The 15,400-nt window shown below is 38.0% G+C and overlaps 1 protein-coding gene across 1 annotated transcript in view; it reads right to left on the bottom strand.

The window, feature by feature from the left end:
• Net1 (neuroepithelial cell transforming 1) overlaps positions 1 to 5,135 on the bottom strand; it is a 49,077-nt gene extending 43,942 nt beyond the window's left edge. The window contains exon 1 of the mRNA XM_005383837.2: positions 4,897 to 5,135. Coding sequence (XP_005383894.1) covers positions 4,897 to 5,027 — 131 coding nt within the window. The 5' untranslated portion in view covers positions 5,028 to 5,135. The remainder of the gene's footprint in view (positions 1 to 4,896) is intronic.
• Between the last annotated feature and the right edge of the window lie 10,265 nt (positions 5,136 to 15,400).

Genomic DNA, 15,400 nt, shown 5'->3' with positions numbered 1-15,400 from the left:
TTTTCTCAAAGGTTATATATACACTTGTGAAACACTGGAAACAATTGAACAATTAATGGTCTCTGTTATTCTTGGCTGTGTAATCATTTCATGTATTTAATTTTTGTCTTACACTTCTGTGTAGTAAGCTCGTTTACTATATACTTCATACATCTTTTTACCCTCCAAGATATATACTGCACAGGTAGAGAGAGCAATGGCTCCATCTGCGCCAGTTTCACTATCATGGATATTAGCTGTCTAATGATTTTTATAGAGTTAAGCAAATTCCTCGTTCTGTGATACCTTATTTGCAGCATTTTAGTTTCATTGGTCCCTTGCAATGGTTACTGGAGAAGCTCCTTCATTTATGAGCCCAAACTGCACATTCAAAACACAGCTTCCAGCAATATCAAGTGTATAATCAACATAACCTTGAAAAATTCATGGAGCCTGCTATGATGCCAGAAAAGGGCATGTGAGGAAATATAAGAATAAATGCTTTATTGATTTGCTAAAGATCCTATCTAAATTGCATTTGTTTTATAATCATGACTATTCATGAGCACTTTCTGTATCATTGCTATATCATATGGTATCCTGGATTTTCTGAGTAATTTTCATCCCTGGCTTTTCTGACATGTGAGGATCAGTACCACCTGAACCCAGCTGATGTGATTTGTTGGTGGCTGCTATATTTTATTTTAAAGGTTATTATAAAGCATGTGTTCTTGAAAAAAAAAAAAAGTAATTTTCACTGAACTATTTTGATAATATGACATCTAATACAATCAGTCCCCAACTTACAAACAAGTTCTGTGCTGGCAGATTTGTTCATAAGTTCAATAACATGAGTTTTACATATTTTGACACAAATATACAATGTAAAACATAAAAAAAAACCAAACACACACACACAAAAATATTGCAAATAAACTATTTTTATTTTTAAGCTCAGCAAGCATGTAGCAGCACAGCATAACTGTGACAATGTCCAGCAGACATATGAGCTACATCCAAGATTTGTTCCCAACTATGAATGTTAGTAATGCAAGGTCCATTCATACCTGTGAAAGTCTGCAATTTGAATGTTTGTAAGGAGGGGAATTTCAGTATAGATTTTCCTCCTTTAAAAACCTACCTGGTTAACAAGTATTCAGACTTAAGACTGAGGTGCACTGTTTGGACTTATGACTGACTTTGTTTTTGGTATAGTTCTGTGCATCTTATTGATAGAGCCTCAGTGTTTTATTTTTGTGCAGTATACCACATTTATACAGCAATTTCTGTTGCCTGTACTGTGGTTTTATATTGTTATACATTACAATACTGCACGTAAGATTACATAAATAAAAGCCAAGGATAAAGTTAGAGAGTTCTTCAACCATTTCTTTGTTCTGAATACTGTAATGTACATACTATCTGCAATTCTCATTTAGCCACCAGTCCATTTAACAGTGTAGTAGCGGGGACAGAACTTGGTCATTAAAAAAGTGTCTGTATTGTCTTTTTTCCACCAAAAGAATTTAAGTTTTGAAACAGGAATGACTTCATCAGTTTTTGATCACCAGAATTCCAATTATTTACAACAGTATCTGATTTTATTTATTGATTGACTGTCTCTGTGAGATAGGGTCTCACTATGCAGTTCAGGCTGGCCTTGAGCTCATTTTGTAGCACAGGCTGGCCTCAAACTTGCAGTGATCCTTCTGCCTCAGCCTCCTAAGTGCTGGGATTGCAGGTGTGCACCTCCACACCCAGCCAATGTCTGATATAAATATTCAACAGTACAAGGGTGATGAAAATATATGGTGAATGTTGAAACTCTAAAAATTTTATTACAGACACATTGCTATCAATCCCCCTCAACATACTTCCCCTTGCTTTGAGCATACTCACTGTTCTTGCTACTTTCTAATGCAGTTCTGAAAGTTCTCTTTTGTGTCTTTATGACATGTAATAAAAAAAAATATGGTGAAATCTGCTGAGTGCCATCAAATAGAAAGTTAAACACTAGTGACATAAAATGACACAGGATAAACATTCCAATTCCAAAAAGGAGGAATGGTGGATAAAAAGGAATAGGATCAAATCAAGACTAAAAACCAGTAGGGCAAATATTAAATCCAGTCCTTCTGGTGCCAGTACCTAAGGTACACTGTGATGAGAAGTGAACTCCAAACAGCTTGTACAAACCTGTTCCTATGGCATTGGTGGTAGGAGCCCTTATGGGCTCTCTTTTGGGACAGTTTTGCTCACTGCCTGCAGCTTTCCTCAAATGTGCCATGTTCCTGGCTTCTCCAACTTTCTGGGGTCTCCACTACACTTCTGCTTCACTCTCATAACTTCACATTCTGTCTTCTCAAGGGCACATTGTTAGGCCTACTAGGCCTCTTGAAACCTAGGTAGAACCCTCCTTGACACAACTCTTGCATTCCATATGCCTGTAAAACCAGCACCACCTGGATGATGCCAAAGTTTGCTGCCAGTTCAAAGCAGAAGTCAGGCCACCTTGGATCATGGTTACCAAGGCTTCTGAGTGCCTGAATGGCTGAGCACTGTGAACTGAAGCCAGGGGAACCAATTTCCTAGGCTGCTCTTCTGGAGCAAGGTGCCCTGGGGCTCTCTTCTCAAGCTTAAGTCTTTCAAAGGAGTTTAGTTTTACCCTTTTACACCCCCTTAGTCAGTGAAAGGTAGTATCTTGCTGATTCCTGAGATGCCTTCAAGGTATCTTTCCTATTGTCCTGATGTAAAAGTACCTAATTTCTTTTTAATGCTCATTTTTCAAGCAACTAAGCTCTCTGCTCCAACTTTGCGGGTGCTTCCTTTCTGAGTAAAATGTAACTTTTCAAATGGGCTTTTTGCTCTTGGCTTTCAGTATAAACCTAGCTATATGCTGCCAGCAATACCCATGCTACAGCATGAATGCTGGGCTGCCTTGAAATTTCTTCTGCCAGATGAATTAGTCTGCTGACCTTAATCTTAGTCTCCCACAAAGTCTCAGGACATGGGCAAAACACAAAGTATCTGCCAGATGGTAACACACATGGATTCAAGTCCAACTGTCAATGGAGTACCTCCCAACTGAAACCTCCTAAATCTGGCTTTTACTATCTTCACTTCTATCAGCATCCTGGTCCTCTGAATTCTGACCAGAATCTCCCATCAAGCTCAGATTACAGCATTCTTTGGCATCTCTAGCTGGCAACTCCAAACTTTTCTAAACTCCTCCTGCAAGTCAGTTCCAAAGGATTTTGAACCACATGGTCAGGTAGTCACAGCACCAACCCCATTTCAATGATTATCAAAAGCTGTCTTAGTCACTTTTTCATCACTGGGGCACAATACCCAAAATCCAAAACTTAAAAGAAGAGGAGGTTTATTTTGGCTCATGGCGACAGTCCTCAGTCAGCCAGCTCCTCAGAAGAAACAACATGGCAGAGGGGCACAGTGGAAGAGAGCTGCTTATGTCATGGCAACCAAGAAGCACAGTGAGAAGGAGCTGGGAAGAGAAGTATTTTCTTCAAGGTTATGTCCCAGTGACTCCTTAATTCTAACCAGATTCCACTTCCTAGCAGCAAATCACCTATATCACTCCAATTATTCAACCACCTTCAAAACCCCTTCTATGAGCACACGAGGCCTTTACGAGACATTCTTTATTGAAAATATAATAATTGTATTTTTAGGTTACATCTGGTATTACTGACAGAATCTAGAATTAATCTAACATTGCCTCCATTTGATATTTTTAAAGTTTTCTTTTCCCTTAAATAGTCTTTTCTGACTCTTCTACATTTCAGTCTCTGTGATGATTTCTTTTTGCGCTTTCATTACTTCTTAAAAATTGGCCACAACTATAAGCCATATGCCTATAATTCCAGCAGTTGGGAGGCTGAGGCAGGAGAATTGCCACAAGTTCAAAGTCAGCCTGGGCTATATGGTGAGACCCTGTCTACAAAAACAAAAACAAAAACAAAAGAATTGGCTAAAACTGGTACAGAGGTTCAGAAAGGTGTATTAAGGTAACGATTACCTTCAAACTAACGAATAACTAACGAATAAATAAACTTCAAACTAACGAATCAGCATGGAGTGAAAAAGCTCTCTGCAGAGCAATGTGCATGAGGTTAATGAATGTTTTGTTGATGACTGTAGGATGTCTTCCTATTTTTAAAAAAGGGATTTGTACATCTTGGCGTGGATATGTAAGTTATGGCATCTAAATTATGTAAAGAACTGTAGTGTATCTACAGCAATGTTAAATGGATCACAGGGACTTATGAAAACATGGAGCAGATATAGAATTATTATTTGTATAGATACAAACTGACAGATGACAGTTAATACATAACTTTTAAGTTACTCAAAGCTTCCTGTGTATAGGCCCATAGTAAGTATTTCACATTCACTATCTCAGTGAATTCAGAATGCCCTTTAAATGAAGTGGGTACCACTGTAGTGTTCACTGTTCAGACAAGGACTGCCTTGGAGATGTTAAGCAATCTGACAAGAGTCACACGATTGGAAATTGGAACTAACTTCAATATTATTTCAGTGCTTTTACATAGCTCCTTTTCCAGACACAGCTTTTTGACTCTTGAGAGTTCCCAGCGCACAACCAGTTGGGTGTGAAAAAAAACAAAAAATAAAAAACAGTGTGGCTTTTCCTAAGCCTTCGCCTGCGAATGTCAACAAGCCCGCCCCTTCCTCGCAGGGGCGGGCAGGCGCCGTCTGGGGCCTCCGCAGGGACGCCGTCTCTGGTTTGCCCAGCTAGCGCACCGCATCCCTCCTCGCCCTTCCCCCTCCCGGCTCCCCCAGCCTCGGCCCTTCTCCCACCTCTACCCTCCCCCAGCCCCGCGCACCCACCTCCCCCGGCCTTCACTCAGTGGCGGCTGGATCCTGGAGCCTGCTCACCTGCCGTCCCGCGGGCCCGGCCTGGGGGTGTCAGCCGAAGGGCCGGCGGCGCAGTCCGCGCTGAGCCCAGAGACTCGGCGGCTTCGTCTCCGCGGCCGGGGCTGCTTCGGTGCCGCCGGCTCTGGCTCCATGTCGTAGATAAGGGGGTGGAGCGGTGGCCGAGTGCCCAGGAGACCGACACGGACGGGCACGGTGCCCGCCAGCTCCTGTGAGGCAGCAAGTGCCTACTAACAGGGAGCCGCCGCCACCATCATCCGGGGATTTGAAAATGGCGGCTGTGCAGGAGTCAGCCAATCAGAAAGCAGGCAGCGGTTGCTAGGAGTCACAAAGTCCTGCCCCTTCCCGCTACAGCAATAAAAAGCCGTGAGAAAGAGAGGGAAAATAATAGAATGGGAATTAGGAAATTTAGTTTTAATTCTGACCCCATCCTGGAATCCAAGGAGTTATATCTCTTTCACTGCTTATTAGGATTCTCCCTGCAGGCAAAGGCAATGGACTGGAAGTATTTTAGGTCACCAGATCTTACTTAACATTTGGAGAGAAGAGAGGATAAAAGTAATGACCTGAGCTGAGGTTTGATTATTGGCCATGTACACTCTAAATTGTTCAAGTGACCATGGAACTATGTTCTCTGGGCTGTTTCCAGGAAATAATAACTAATAACTAGTGAAAGCTAGTTATTAGACCTCCTGTCTTCCAATAAGTTGGGTACAATCTCTCTGCAGGTCCTAGAAGCTCGTTTTGATGGTGTAATCAGAGGTGGCCAATCCTTTGGGAGCTTGTAATAATTGCTGTCAGTATTCCAGGATGTTGATGTGGGGATCTAGTGAGAAGTACTTTCTAGTGATCAGAACATTGTTATTTTAGGCACTCATTTGAGAACATTGTTTTCTTCAAGTATTCACAAGTACTTACTACATTTCTACAGTAATGTTCTAAACCCTGTGCTAGATACTGTATTAGTGCAGGAATCGGGGATAGAAAACAAATTTTAAGCAAAAAAATTTGGGGAACCACAGATAGAAGCACAATAAAAGAAACTGGACTATACTGAGAGGTGGTCAAGACCCAGAAAAGGCTGACAAAAATCTCTTGATCCTTCAAGAAAGCAACTGTTTGATAGCTGACTCTCCATATCACCAAATTCATTGTTTTACTCTGCAAAGGACAGTAGTGGATATATGACATATTCTTTGAATCCTTAATGTAGTTAAATTTCAGTTTTCATATATGTATATAGTCAGGCACTAGATCTCCCTTCCTGAGAAGATAGTCTTTTAACTTTATTGAAGCTAAATGTTACCCAAATTTCTTCAACCATAGATTGATGACCATATATTTAGAAATACCCCCTTGGAGAAATTCTAAACTTTTACCCAGCTGCAATGACATCAACAATTATGCAGTTTGATATTAAATATATTCAACACCAGTATATGACTATAAATTAATATGTAAAACAATAATTCCAAATCTGTTTTCTTACATAAACTGGATAAATCAAAGTATTTTTGCAAAACTGTTTACCAAGTAATATATATAGTGCAAAGCATTTATCAAATCAGTCTAATATTCTTCAAATTATTTATTAGTTTTGATGAATTGTATTACCACCATTATCAGTAGATAAATGTAAAAGCTCACATAGAGAACTGCAAAAAACTTATAGTGACTTTCTCATCAGGGAACTAGTAGTTTAATAACAAGGGAATCTCTCTTTATATAAATAATATTTTTCTTTTTTATCTCAATCTTAACTTCTGAGGAACTCAGTAATGTGTATATATATGTAATATTATAACAATTTTTAAAAATTGAAAAATATAGTATCTATTATTAAATAAGTTATAAAACTATTCATTACACTAGCTTTTGGTTGGATCAGATTTATTTGCTACCAAATGAAAGATACTATAGTCCAATAGTTATGTATTAAGCTTTGTTGCCAGATTATAGTGTCTTATAACTACTCAAGGTTTAAATAATCTGCCTTTCCATCAATTTCCTCATCTACAAAATGTGTATCAGGTGAGTAATAATTATAATTATAGTATTTCAATGAATTAATATACCTTTACAAGAATTGCTGACATAGAATCAGAGTTATACTATTCGAGCTTTTATTTCCACGACCAAAATTCATGTTGTTACTAGTGCAAGGTGGGAATTGGGTATTTAAAAATTCATCCAGGGGGCTGGGGATTTAGCTCAGTGGCACAGCGCCTGCCTGGCAAGCACAACTTCATGAGTTTGATTCCCTGTACCGGAAAAAAAAAAAAATTTCATCCATAAAATAGAGATGGAAGTTAATGTTAAAAGTGAAAGCCACGGCTCCTACACACACATGGGATGGTGTCATGAGATAATGCTAGTAGAGGTGAAGGTTTTCTCTAGTTCTATGAGGTATGCACTTGGTATTTTGATTGGGATTGCATTAAATCTGTGTAACAGATATGGAAACAGCCATTTTGACCATATTGCTTCTGTATATTCAGGAAGAATGTGTACCTTTTCATTTTCTAATATCCTCTTCAATCTTTTTCAAAATACTGTGGTTTTATTGTAGATGTCATTCACTTCCTTGGTAAGTTTGATTCCTAAGTATTTAATTTTTCTTGATGCTATTGTGAAAAATTTCGCTGGTTCTTTTCCTAGTTTCTCTCTCTCTGTGAGTTTATTATTGGTATATTCAAAATCTATTGTTTTTTGAGAGTTGACTTTGTATTCTGCTATGCCACTGAATTTGTTTTTTAATTCCAGGAGTCTTTTGGTTGAGTTTTGGGGATCTTCCTTGTACAGGATCAAGTCAACTGCAAATAATTATAATTTAAATTATTTCTTTCCTATCCATATTCTTTTTATTTCTTTCTCTTGCCTGATTGCTCTGGCTAATAGTTTGAGAAATAAATTGAACAAGTGTCGTGATAGTGGAGACATATGTCTTGTTCCTGATTGTAGAGAGAAAGCTTTCTTCAGGACCTGCACTTCTCTGACTTAGTAGTGTTTTTATTACATCTTTAATTTTGTTGACTGATACTGGATTATTAAAACTTTTTATGTCTTATTGTTTCAGCTTTGGTAACTGATATGTATCTAGGAATTTATTCATTGCTTCTGAACTTTCCATTTCATTAGAGTAGAAGTTCTCAAAGTAGTTACCAATGACAATTGAGATTTTGCCAGAATCATTATGATTTTGCATTTTTGATTTCTAATTGCATGAATTTGGGTTTTTTCTTTCCTTATTTTGGTAAGATTGCCTAACAGTTTTTGTTTATTCTTTCGAAGGACTAGCTCTGCAATTCATTTCTTCTTTGTATTTTTTAATCTCAATTTCATTAATTTCTGCTGTGATCTTTATAATTTTCTTCCTTATATTACCTTTGGATTTAGATTGCTCTTGTCTTTCTAGGTCCTTGAGATGTATCATTAGGTTATTTATTTGTGCTTACTCTGTTTTTCTAATGTGGTTATTCCCCATATAAACTGCCCTCATAGGACTGCTTTCATTGAGTCCCATTGGTTTTGGTATGCTGTACTGGCATTATTGTTTGATTCTAGGAGCTGCCTAATTTCTTCTTAAATTTCTTATGAGACCTATTGATTATTCAATAGGGTATTATTTAATTTACATGTGTTTACTTAGTTTCTCTTGTTTCTTTTGCAACTGATTTCAAGTTTCAGTGCACTATGATCTGATAATATGTATGTAATAGTTTTGATTCTTTTGCATTTATTTATGCATGTTTTATGCAGTCTATTTTTGAGAAACTCCCAAGTGCTTTTGAGAAGAATGTGCATTCCATTGTTTTTGGGTGGAAGAATCTGTAGATATCTATTAAGTTCATGTGTTCAAAAGTTTTATTGAACTCACTTTTTTCTTTTTCTATTTCATTTGACAGTAGGATGTTGCAGTCCCCTATTCCAATTGTATTGGTGTTTATCTGATTTTGCATGTCCATTACTATTGGGTCTATGGAGTTGGGCACACCAGTGTTTGGTGCATGAATGTTTATACTTGTTATCTCTTCCTGTTGACATATTCCATTGACAACTATGACAATATACTTTGGACATTCTGATCAGTTTTGGATAGAAATCAACTTGTCAGAAATTAAGATAGCTATTCTAGCCTTTTTCTGCGTTCATGTTGAATGGAATACTATTTTCCATCATTTGATTTTTAATATGTGAATTTCTTTTTTAATTAAATATGCTTCTTGTATACCACATATCATTGAGATTTCTTTCATTATGTATTTTGCCATTCTGTGTCTTTAGATTGGGGAGTTGAAATCATTTGCATTGAGAGTTACTACTGATAAGCACTGACTTATTCCTGGCATTGCATTATTTTCCTGTTGCTAATTTCCTTATTTATTTCCTTTTTCTTAGCCACACATCTTTTCAGGTATATTAATTTTTTTTTTTACTTATTTGCATTGTTGGCTTTATTGTCTCTTTCTGTGATATACTTGAGAATTTTTGTAGTACTGGTTTGGTGGTCATGAAGTTCTAATATGCTTCTTGTCAATGGAAGTAACTTATTTCTCTATCAGTTTTGAAGGAGAGCTTTCTTGTATACATAAGTTGAAGTCAGAATTTATTTTCTTTTAGTGCTTGAAACACTTCACTTCAAGCCTTCCTGGTCTTTATGGTTTTTGTTGAGAAGTCTGCTATAATTTAATGGGTGTAATGTTACATGTGATTCATTGTCTTTCTGTAACAGCATTTAAGACTTTTATCCCTGTGATGGACCTCTGGAACTTCAAGTGTAATGTGGCATAGAGTAATTCTCTATTTGTTGTGGCCATTTGGTGTTCTATATGCATCACTCACTATATGTTTCATTTCCAATATTTGGAAAGTTTTCTGCCATTCTTTCAGTGAACAGGTATTATTTTATGCCATTTCTGTTGTCTTATTTTTCTCTTATTCCAATTACTCTTAGATTAGTCTTCATTACATCACTTAGAGGATATCTGATCCATTTTTCACGTTCTCTTGTTGATTTCAAGGTGTCTTTAAGTAGCTGGTCTTTGAAAGCAGCATTGCCTTCTATTTCTGTAACTACTCCCCCTCCTTTTCTTTTCTTTTGAGGCGGGATCTTGTTGTGTAGTGCAGGCTGGCCTTGAACTCACTTATGTAGCCTAGGCTGGCCTTGAACTTATGGTGATCCTCCTGCCTCAGCCTCCTTCCTAATGCCTTCTACTTCTCAATTTTGTCCTCACACTTGTAGCTTCTGCTGCCCATTCTTTCAACATAATTTTAATCTCCTCTACTCCTGGTTGTAACATTTTCATAGACTCTAATTATTTGCTAAACAGGTAATTCATGTTTCACATCTTTTTTATTTTTAATTTAGTTATTACTTTCATTACCTGTTTAGATATATCTTCTTTGATCCCACTAAGTACATTTTCTATCTGTTTTCCTACCTCCTCTGTTATCCTTTTGGGTAAATCTGCTGTGTGATATACTCCTGTTTGATTCTACTAGCATTGGCTTTGATCGAGTTGTGAGTTTTGGGATGTAGTTTGTTGCCTCATCTTCTTTTGTTTTTATTTGTTTGGTGCAGGTGCATGCGTGCGTGTGTGTGTGTGTGTGTGTGTGTGTGTGTGTGTGTATGTGCGCGCGTGCGCACATACTGAGGTTTGTGCATGCATATAATGTAAAGACTTTGTTGCTTGTAGAGATATCTCTTTACTGAGTTGTTTTTCAGTGATGTACTTTGGGAATAGCTAACTATAGTCCTTTGCCTCTGTCCCAAGATCCAACCACCTCATTTAGTTTGGGAGGGGAAGATGCAATATATTGGTCCAATCCTGAGTTCTCTGGAAATGTACCCTAATATTGTTAATATCACAAATATAATCTGGATGGTGTCTTACAGAAAATACCCATTAATAACAAGAATTATACAACTTTAGTAATATTAAACAAATCAGCTATGGTGGTGTTATCCTAAACAAACTAGATATTAACATGCCATAGCATCCATAGTTTATAGAATTTTCTGTCATAGTTGGCTGGCTTCAAGGCAGGTTGGTATGGCAATGCTGCATAGTAGAGGAGAAATAGTTCATGGTATAGCAGGCAGGTGGCAGCAAAGCAGCACCAGCATCATCACAAATAAGCCTCCCTTTATATCATATGTACCACACTTAACCCTAGAGAAGAAACAAATTGGAATCCTCTAATTTTTGTGGGTCAAACCAGGTATTGACACACATCTAAAATTCACTAAATACCACAAATATATCTCTGCAAATGGTAGAAAAAATCCAACAGTAATTTTATAAAATCAACTATGTAAAGGTCAATAGAACTTTATTGTTATGTTATTAAAGATATAGGGGGAGGAAAGGGGATTGCAAGGGGAAAAAAATTGAAAAACATAAACTATATATTCTAAGAGAAGGAAGACAGGGAAGTGGGCAAGTGTCTTAGTTACTTTTTCATTGCTGGAACAAAATACTCAACATCCACAATTAAGGGGCAGAGGTTTATTTCAATTTACAGTTTGCAGTGGTTTCAGTCCATAGTTGGCTGGCTTCAAGGCAGGGTATTTGGCTTCAAAGCAGAGGGCCATAGCAGAGGAGAAATAGTGCACAGCATGGCAGGCAGGAGGTAGCAAAGTAGTAGCTACAGCAGCAGCTGTAAGCCTACCTTTATATTCCATCCTAACTACAAGCCTATTAGTTGGTGCCACCCATACCAAGGTGGGCCTTCCTATTATACACACTCATAACAATGCTAAACCAATCAGTGGACTGATTGAGTTATCACACCCTTACTCCATTTTGACACACCGTAGATCCAGCCACCTTCTGAAAGCCTCACCTATGAGCTCATGAGTCTTTGGGGGGGGATCAAAATATAAGCCATAACATTCCACTACTGGCCTCCAAAATATTCATGCATATCCCTTTATGTGAAAGGCATTTAGTCATCTCTAAGAGTTACCAAAGTCCTTATGGGTTCAACATTGCTGAAAACATTGCTACACAGTATGACTCTGCCAGCCAAGTCCCTGGGGCTGGCTTTGCTCTAGTCCCAACAACTTATTTCCCTCTGGCACTCCATGTTCTTAGGGCTGGCCTTGCTCTCACTCCAGATGTGTGGTCGATCTCCAGCTCAGCTGCTCCCCACTCCAAGAAACATCTGTTTTTGTTTCTCAGCAAAGATCTGCTAAAACCCCCGATAGTAGCCATGATACCACCTTAACATTAGATGGTCTTCAAATTTCTTCCACCAGGTTAGTTACTCTGGCACCCTTAATCTCAGTCTCAGGCAAAGTATCTTGACATTAGCAAAATGTACACAAATTTTCCACTACTGAATAACACACATGATCTGTAGTCTTACTGTCAATGGAGGCCCTCTTCACAATTGAAACCCCCTGAGCCTTGTCTTTTCCAGCTACATTTTTATCAGTATTCTGGTCTTCTAATCTCTAATCAGAATCTCCCATCAAGTTCAGTTTACAGAATTCCAGGGCTTCTTACTTACCCAGCATCTCCAAACTTTCCCAAACACTTCATACAAGCCAGTTCCAAAGGCTACTGAACCACATGGTCGGGTAATGAGACAGCAATGAGCCCACTTCTCTGATACCAAAATCTGTCTCATTTACTTTTTCATTACTGGAACAAAATACTCAGTACTCACAAGTTAAAGGAGGAAATACTTATCAACTCATAGTTTATAGAATTTTCTGTCATAGTTGGCTGGCTTCAAGGCAGGTTGGTATGGCAGTGCTGCATAGTAGAGGAGAAATAGTTCATGGTATAGCAGGCAGGTGGCAGCAAAGCAGCACCAGCATCATCACAAATAAGCCTCCCTTTATATCATATCCAGACTACAAGTTTATTGGTTGATGTCATCCATGCCTATGGTGAGACTTTCCATCATCCACACCTGGAACTATGCTACACATACTTATTCCATTTGACACATCCAAGATCTAGCCACCTCCCAAAAGCCCAAACTATAAGCTCATGAGGCTTTTGCATATAAACCATAAAATCAAAGGATCCTATTGGGTGGTAGAGGGATATTTATAGAATTAGCAAAAGATAACAGGAAAAAGTGACAAAAATTAGATGATAAAATAAGGGAGAGAAAAGAAATTATATTCAGAAAGAAAAATAAAAGTTAAAAAAGACAAAAAAATTTAAAAAGAGGAGACTAAAACAAAACAAACAAAAAAACATGGGGAAAGGGGTAGAAAAATAAGTAGCAAAAAGGAGGAAAAGAGGGGTTAAGGGGAGGAGAGGGTAATGGGAAGGAAAAAAGACAGATCAAGTTATATTATGTACAGGCACAAAATCCCTATGATGAATGTGATCATTGCATGTACTTAAATAAACTTAATAAGTTTATTGTTGTACCAATAAACTTATTAAATTAAAAAATAAGCAGTAAGAAAAAAAGACATTAAAATTTCCCAAACCTCAATAAACTACTGAAGAAAACAAAAGAAAAAAACACAAACTCATAAAAAGAAAGAACAAAAAGAAAGGAGCTCAAACTCTTCAGGGGTCTCTTTCTAGCCTTGTTCCTGAGGACAGGTGTGCCCAGAGGCTGTCTCTCATGCAGTTACTCTGGGAACATAACACTGTGAGCCCTGCAGTGGAGCCGTGTCTCTACTCTGGGTTCCAGGTTCACACCACCAACCCTTTCCCAGAATAGTATATGTCCAAGTGCTCTCTCCAGGGATATGGCAGATACTTGTACTAAGTCATTAACCAACTGTTGCTTGTAGAAGGACTCAGTGGGATAAGACTCCTCTACTCTCCCTATATATCACAGAAACTGTTGATCAAGTCTGTTGCACCACATTTTTTCCCTGAGGCACCCTGGGGTCCCCAGTATTCATTTTGTCTCTGGAGGCTGAAAGCCACTGTGAGTTGCAGGCAACCATAAGCCAGGAACCACCACAAGCTGGGAGCTACTGCAAGCCACAGAGAAAATGCAGGTGGTCTCTTCCTTTCTCTACATTGTGTTCTGTTTCAATTTTTTCCTGTCAGATCCTTCTGGTTCTCAGGGATCTACTTCTCTCTTTTGTTGTGCTCCACATTGTTGCTTTCTAGAGTCAAAATTCCAAATCTTGGAGAGGTTGCGTTGTTACAGTTCATGACTGCATTTGCTCCCACAATGTCTGATTTATGTTACCTAATATTATGGTCTTGAGGTGCATCCATGTCATGACTGAAATTTATCCTTCTTTATGGTAGAGAAGTACTTCACTGTGCATGCGTACTTTTTTTCCATCCGTTGATCTGTGGTTGGACATATAGGCTGCTTCAAAGAGTTAGCAAATAAAGAGTTTTGCTGCTATTAACATAGCTTTGCATGTATTGTGGTAATATGAGGATTTTGACAATTGTGGGAAGATAACTAGAAGAAGAATAGCTGGGTTAAATGTAAAGTCTAGTTTTAGTTTGGTGAGGAATTGCCACACTGATTTCCATAGTGGTCCTACTTTCCCACGAATAATGTAGAAGGATTTTTCCCCCCAGAATCACAACAGCATTTGTTATTAACTCATTACTTGATAATAGACATTCATTCTGAAATCAGACAAATGTTTAATGTTGCTTTAATTTGCATTTCTCTAACGGCCAGAGATATTGAACATTTTCCCACATATTCTTGATAATTTCTACTTCTGCTTAGAAGTATCTACTCATTTTAATTGTCCATTTTTTATTGGGTCTTTTATTTTAGGAAGTCAAGGGTTTTTTTCAGTTTTTATATATTCTACATATTAACCCACTGCTGGTGCAGCAGGCAAAAAAATTTTTTTTAGGTTGTCTCTTTACACTGTTCATTGTTTCATTTGCTGTGGAGCTTTTTAATTTGATATAGCAGTTGTTGATTCTGGATGTTATATCTTGGGCAACTAGGGTTCTATTCAACTCTTTGTATGCATATATGTTCAAAGGTTTAACCTATTTATCTCTCAAGAGTGTTTTAACATTTAGATTTTTGATCCATTTTGTTTGTAGTACATGGTGAGTGATATGGATCTAGAGTCAACCTTCTGCACGTAGATAGCCAGTTTTCCTAATACATTTTAAATTGTTTTTATTTTCTTGGGACAGGGTCTCACTATTTAGTTCAGCCTGGCGTTGAATTCATTATGTAGCCCAGGCTGGCCTCAGACTCACTGTGATTCTCCTGCCTCAGCCTCCTGAGTGCTGAGATTACAGGTGTGTGCCACCACACCCAGCTGCAGTACCATTTGTTAAAGATACTGTCCTTACTCCAGCATGTGTTTGGCAGATTTGTCAATGATGTGATAGCTGAATGTGTCTGGGGTTGTTTCCCATTGCCTATTTTGTTCCACTGATCCATATGTCTGTTTGTGTGCCAGTACAAACTGCTTTGCTCATTTTAGCTTTGTAATATAGATTGAAGTAAGGTATTGTGATGCTTCTTGTTTAGCTGTTACCTGGAATTGCTTTAGGTATTCCTGTTCTCTTCTGATTGCATATCT

The sequence above is a fragment of the Chinchilla lanigera genome, unplaced genomic scaffold (genome assembly GCF_000276665.1).
Source record: "Chinchilla lanigera isolate Chin_1 unplaced genomic scaffold, ChiLan1.0 scaffold00020, whole genome shotgun sequence".
NCBI lineage: Eukaryota > Metazoa > Chordata > Mammalia > Rodentia > Chinchillidae > Chinchilla > Chinchilla lanigera.
Note: the sequence above shows the minus strand (reverse complement) of the source record. Positions and strands in the feature narration are given on the sequence as shown.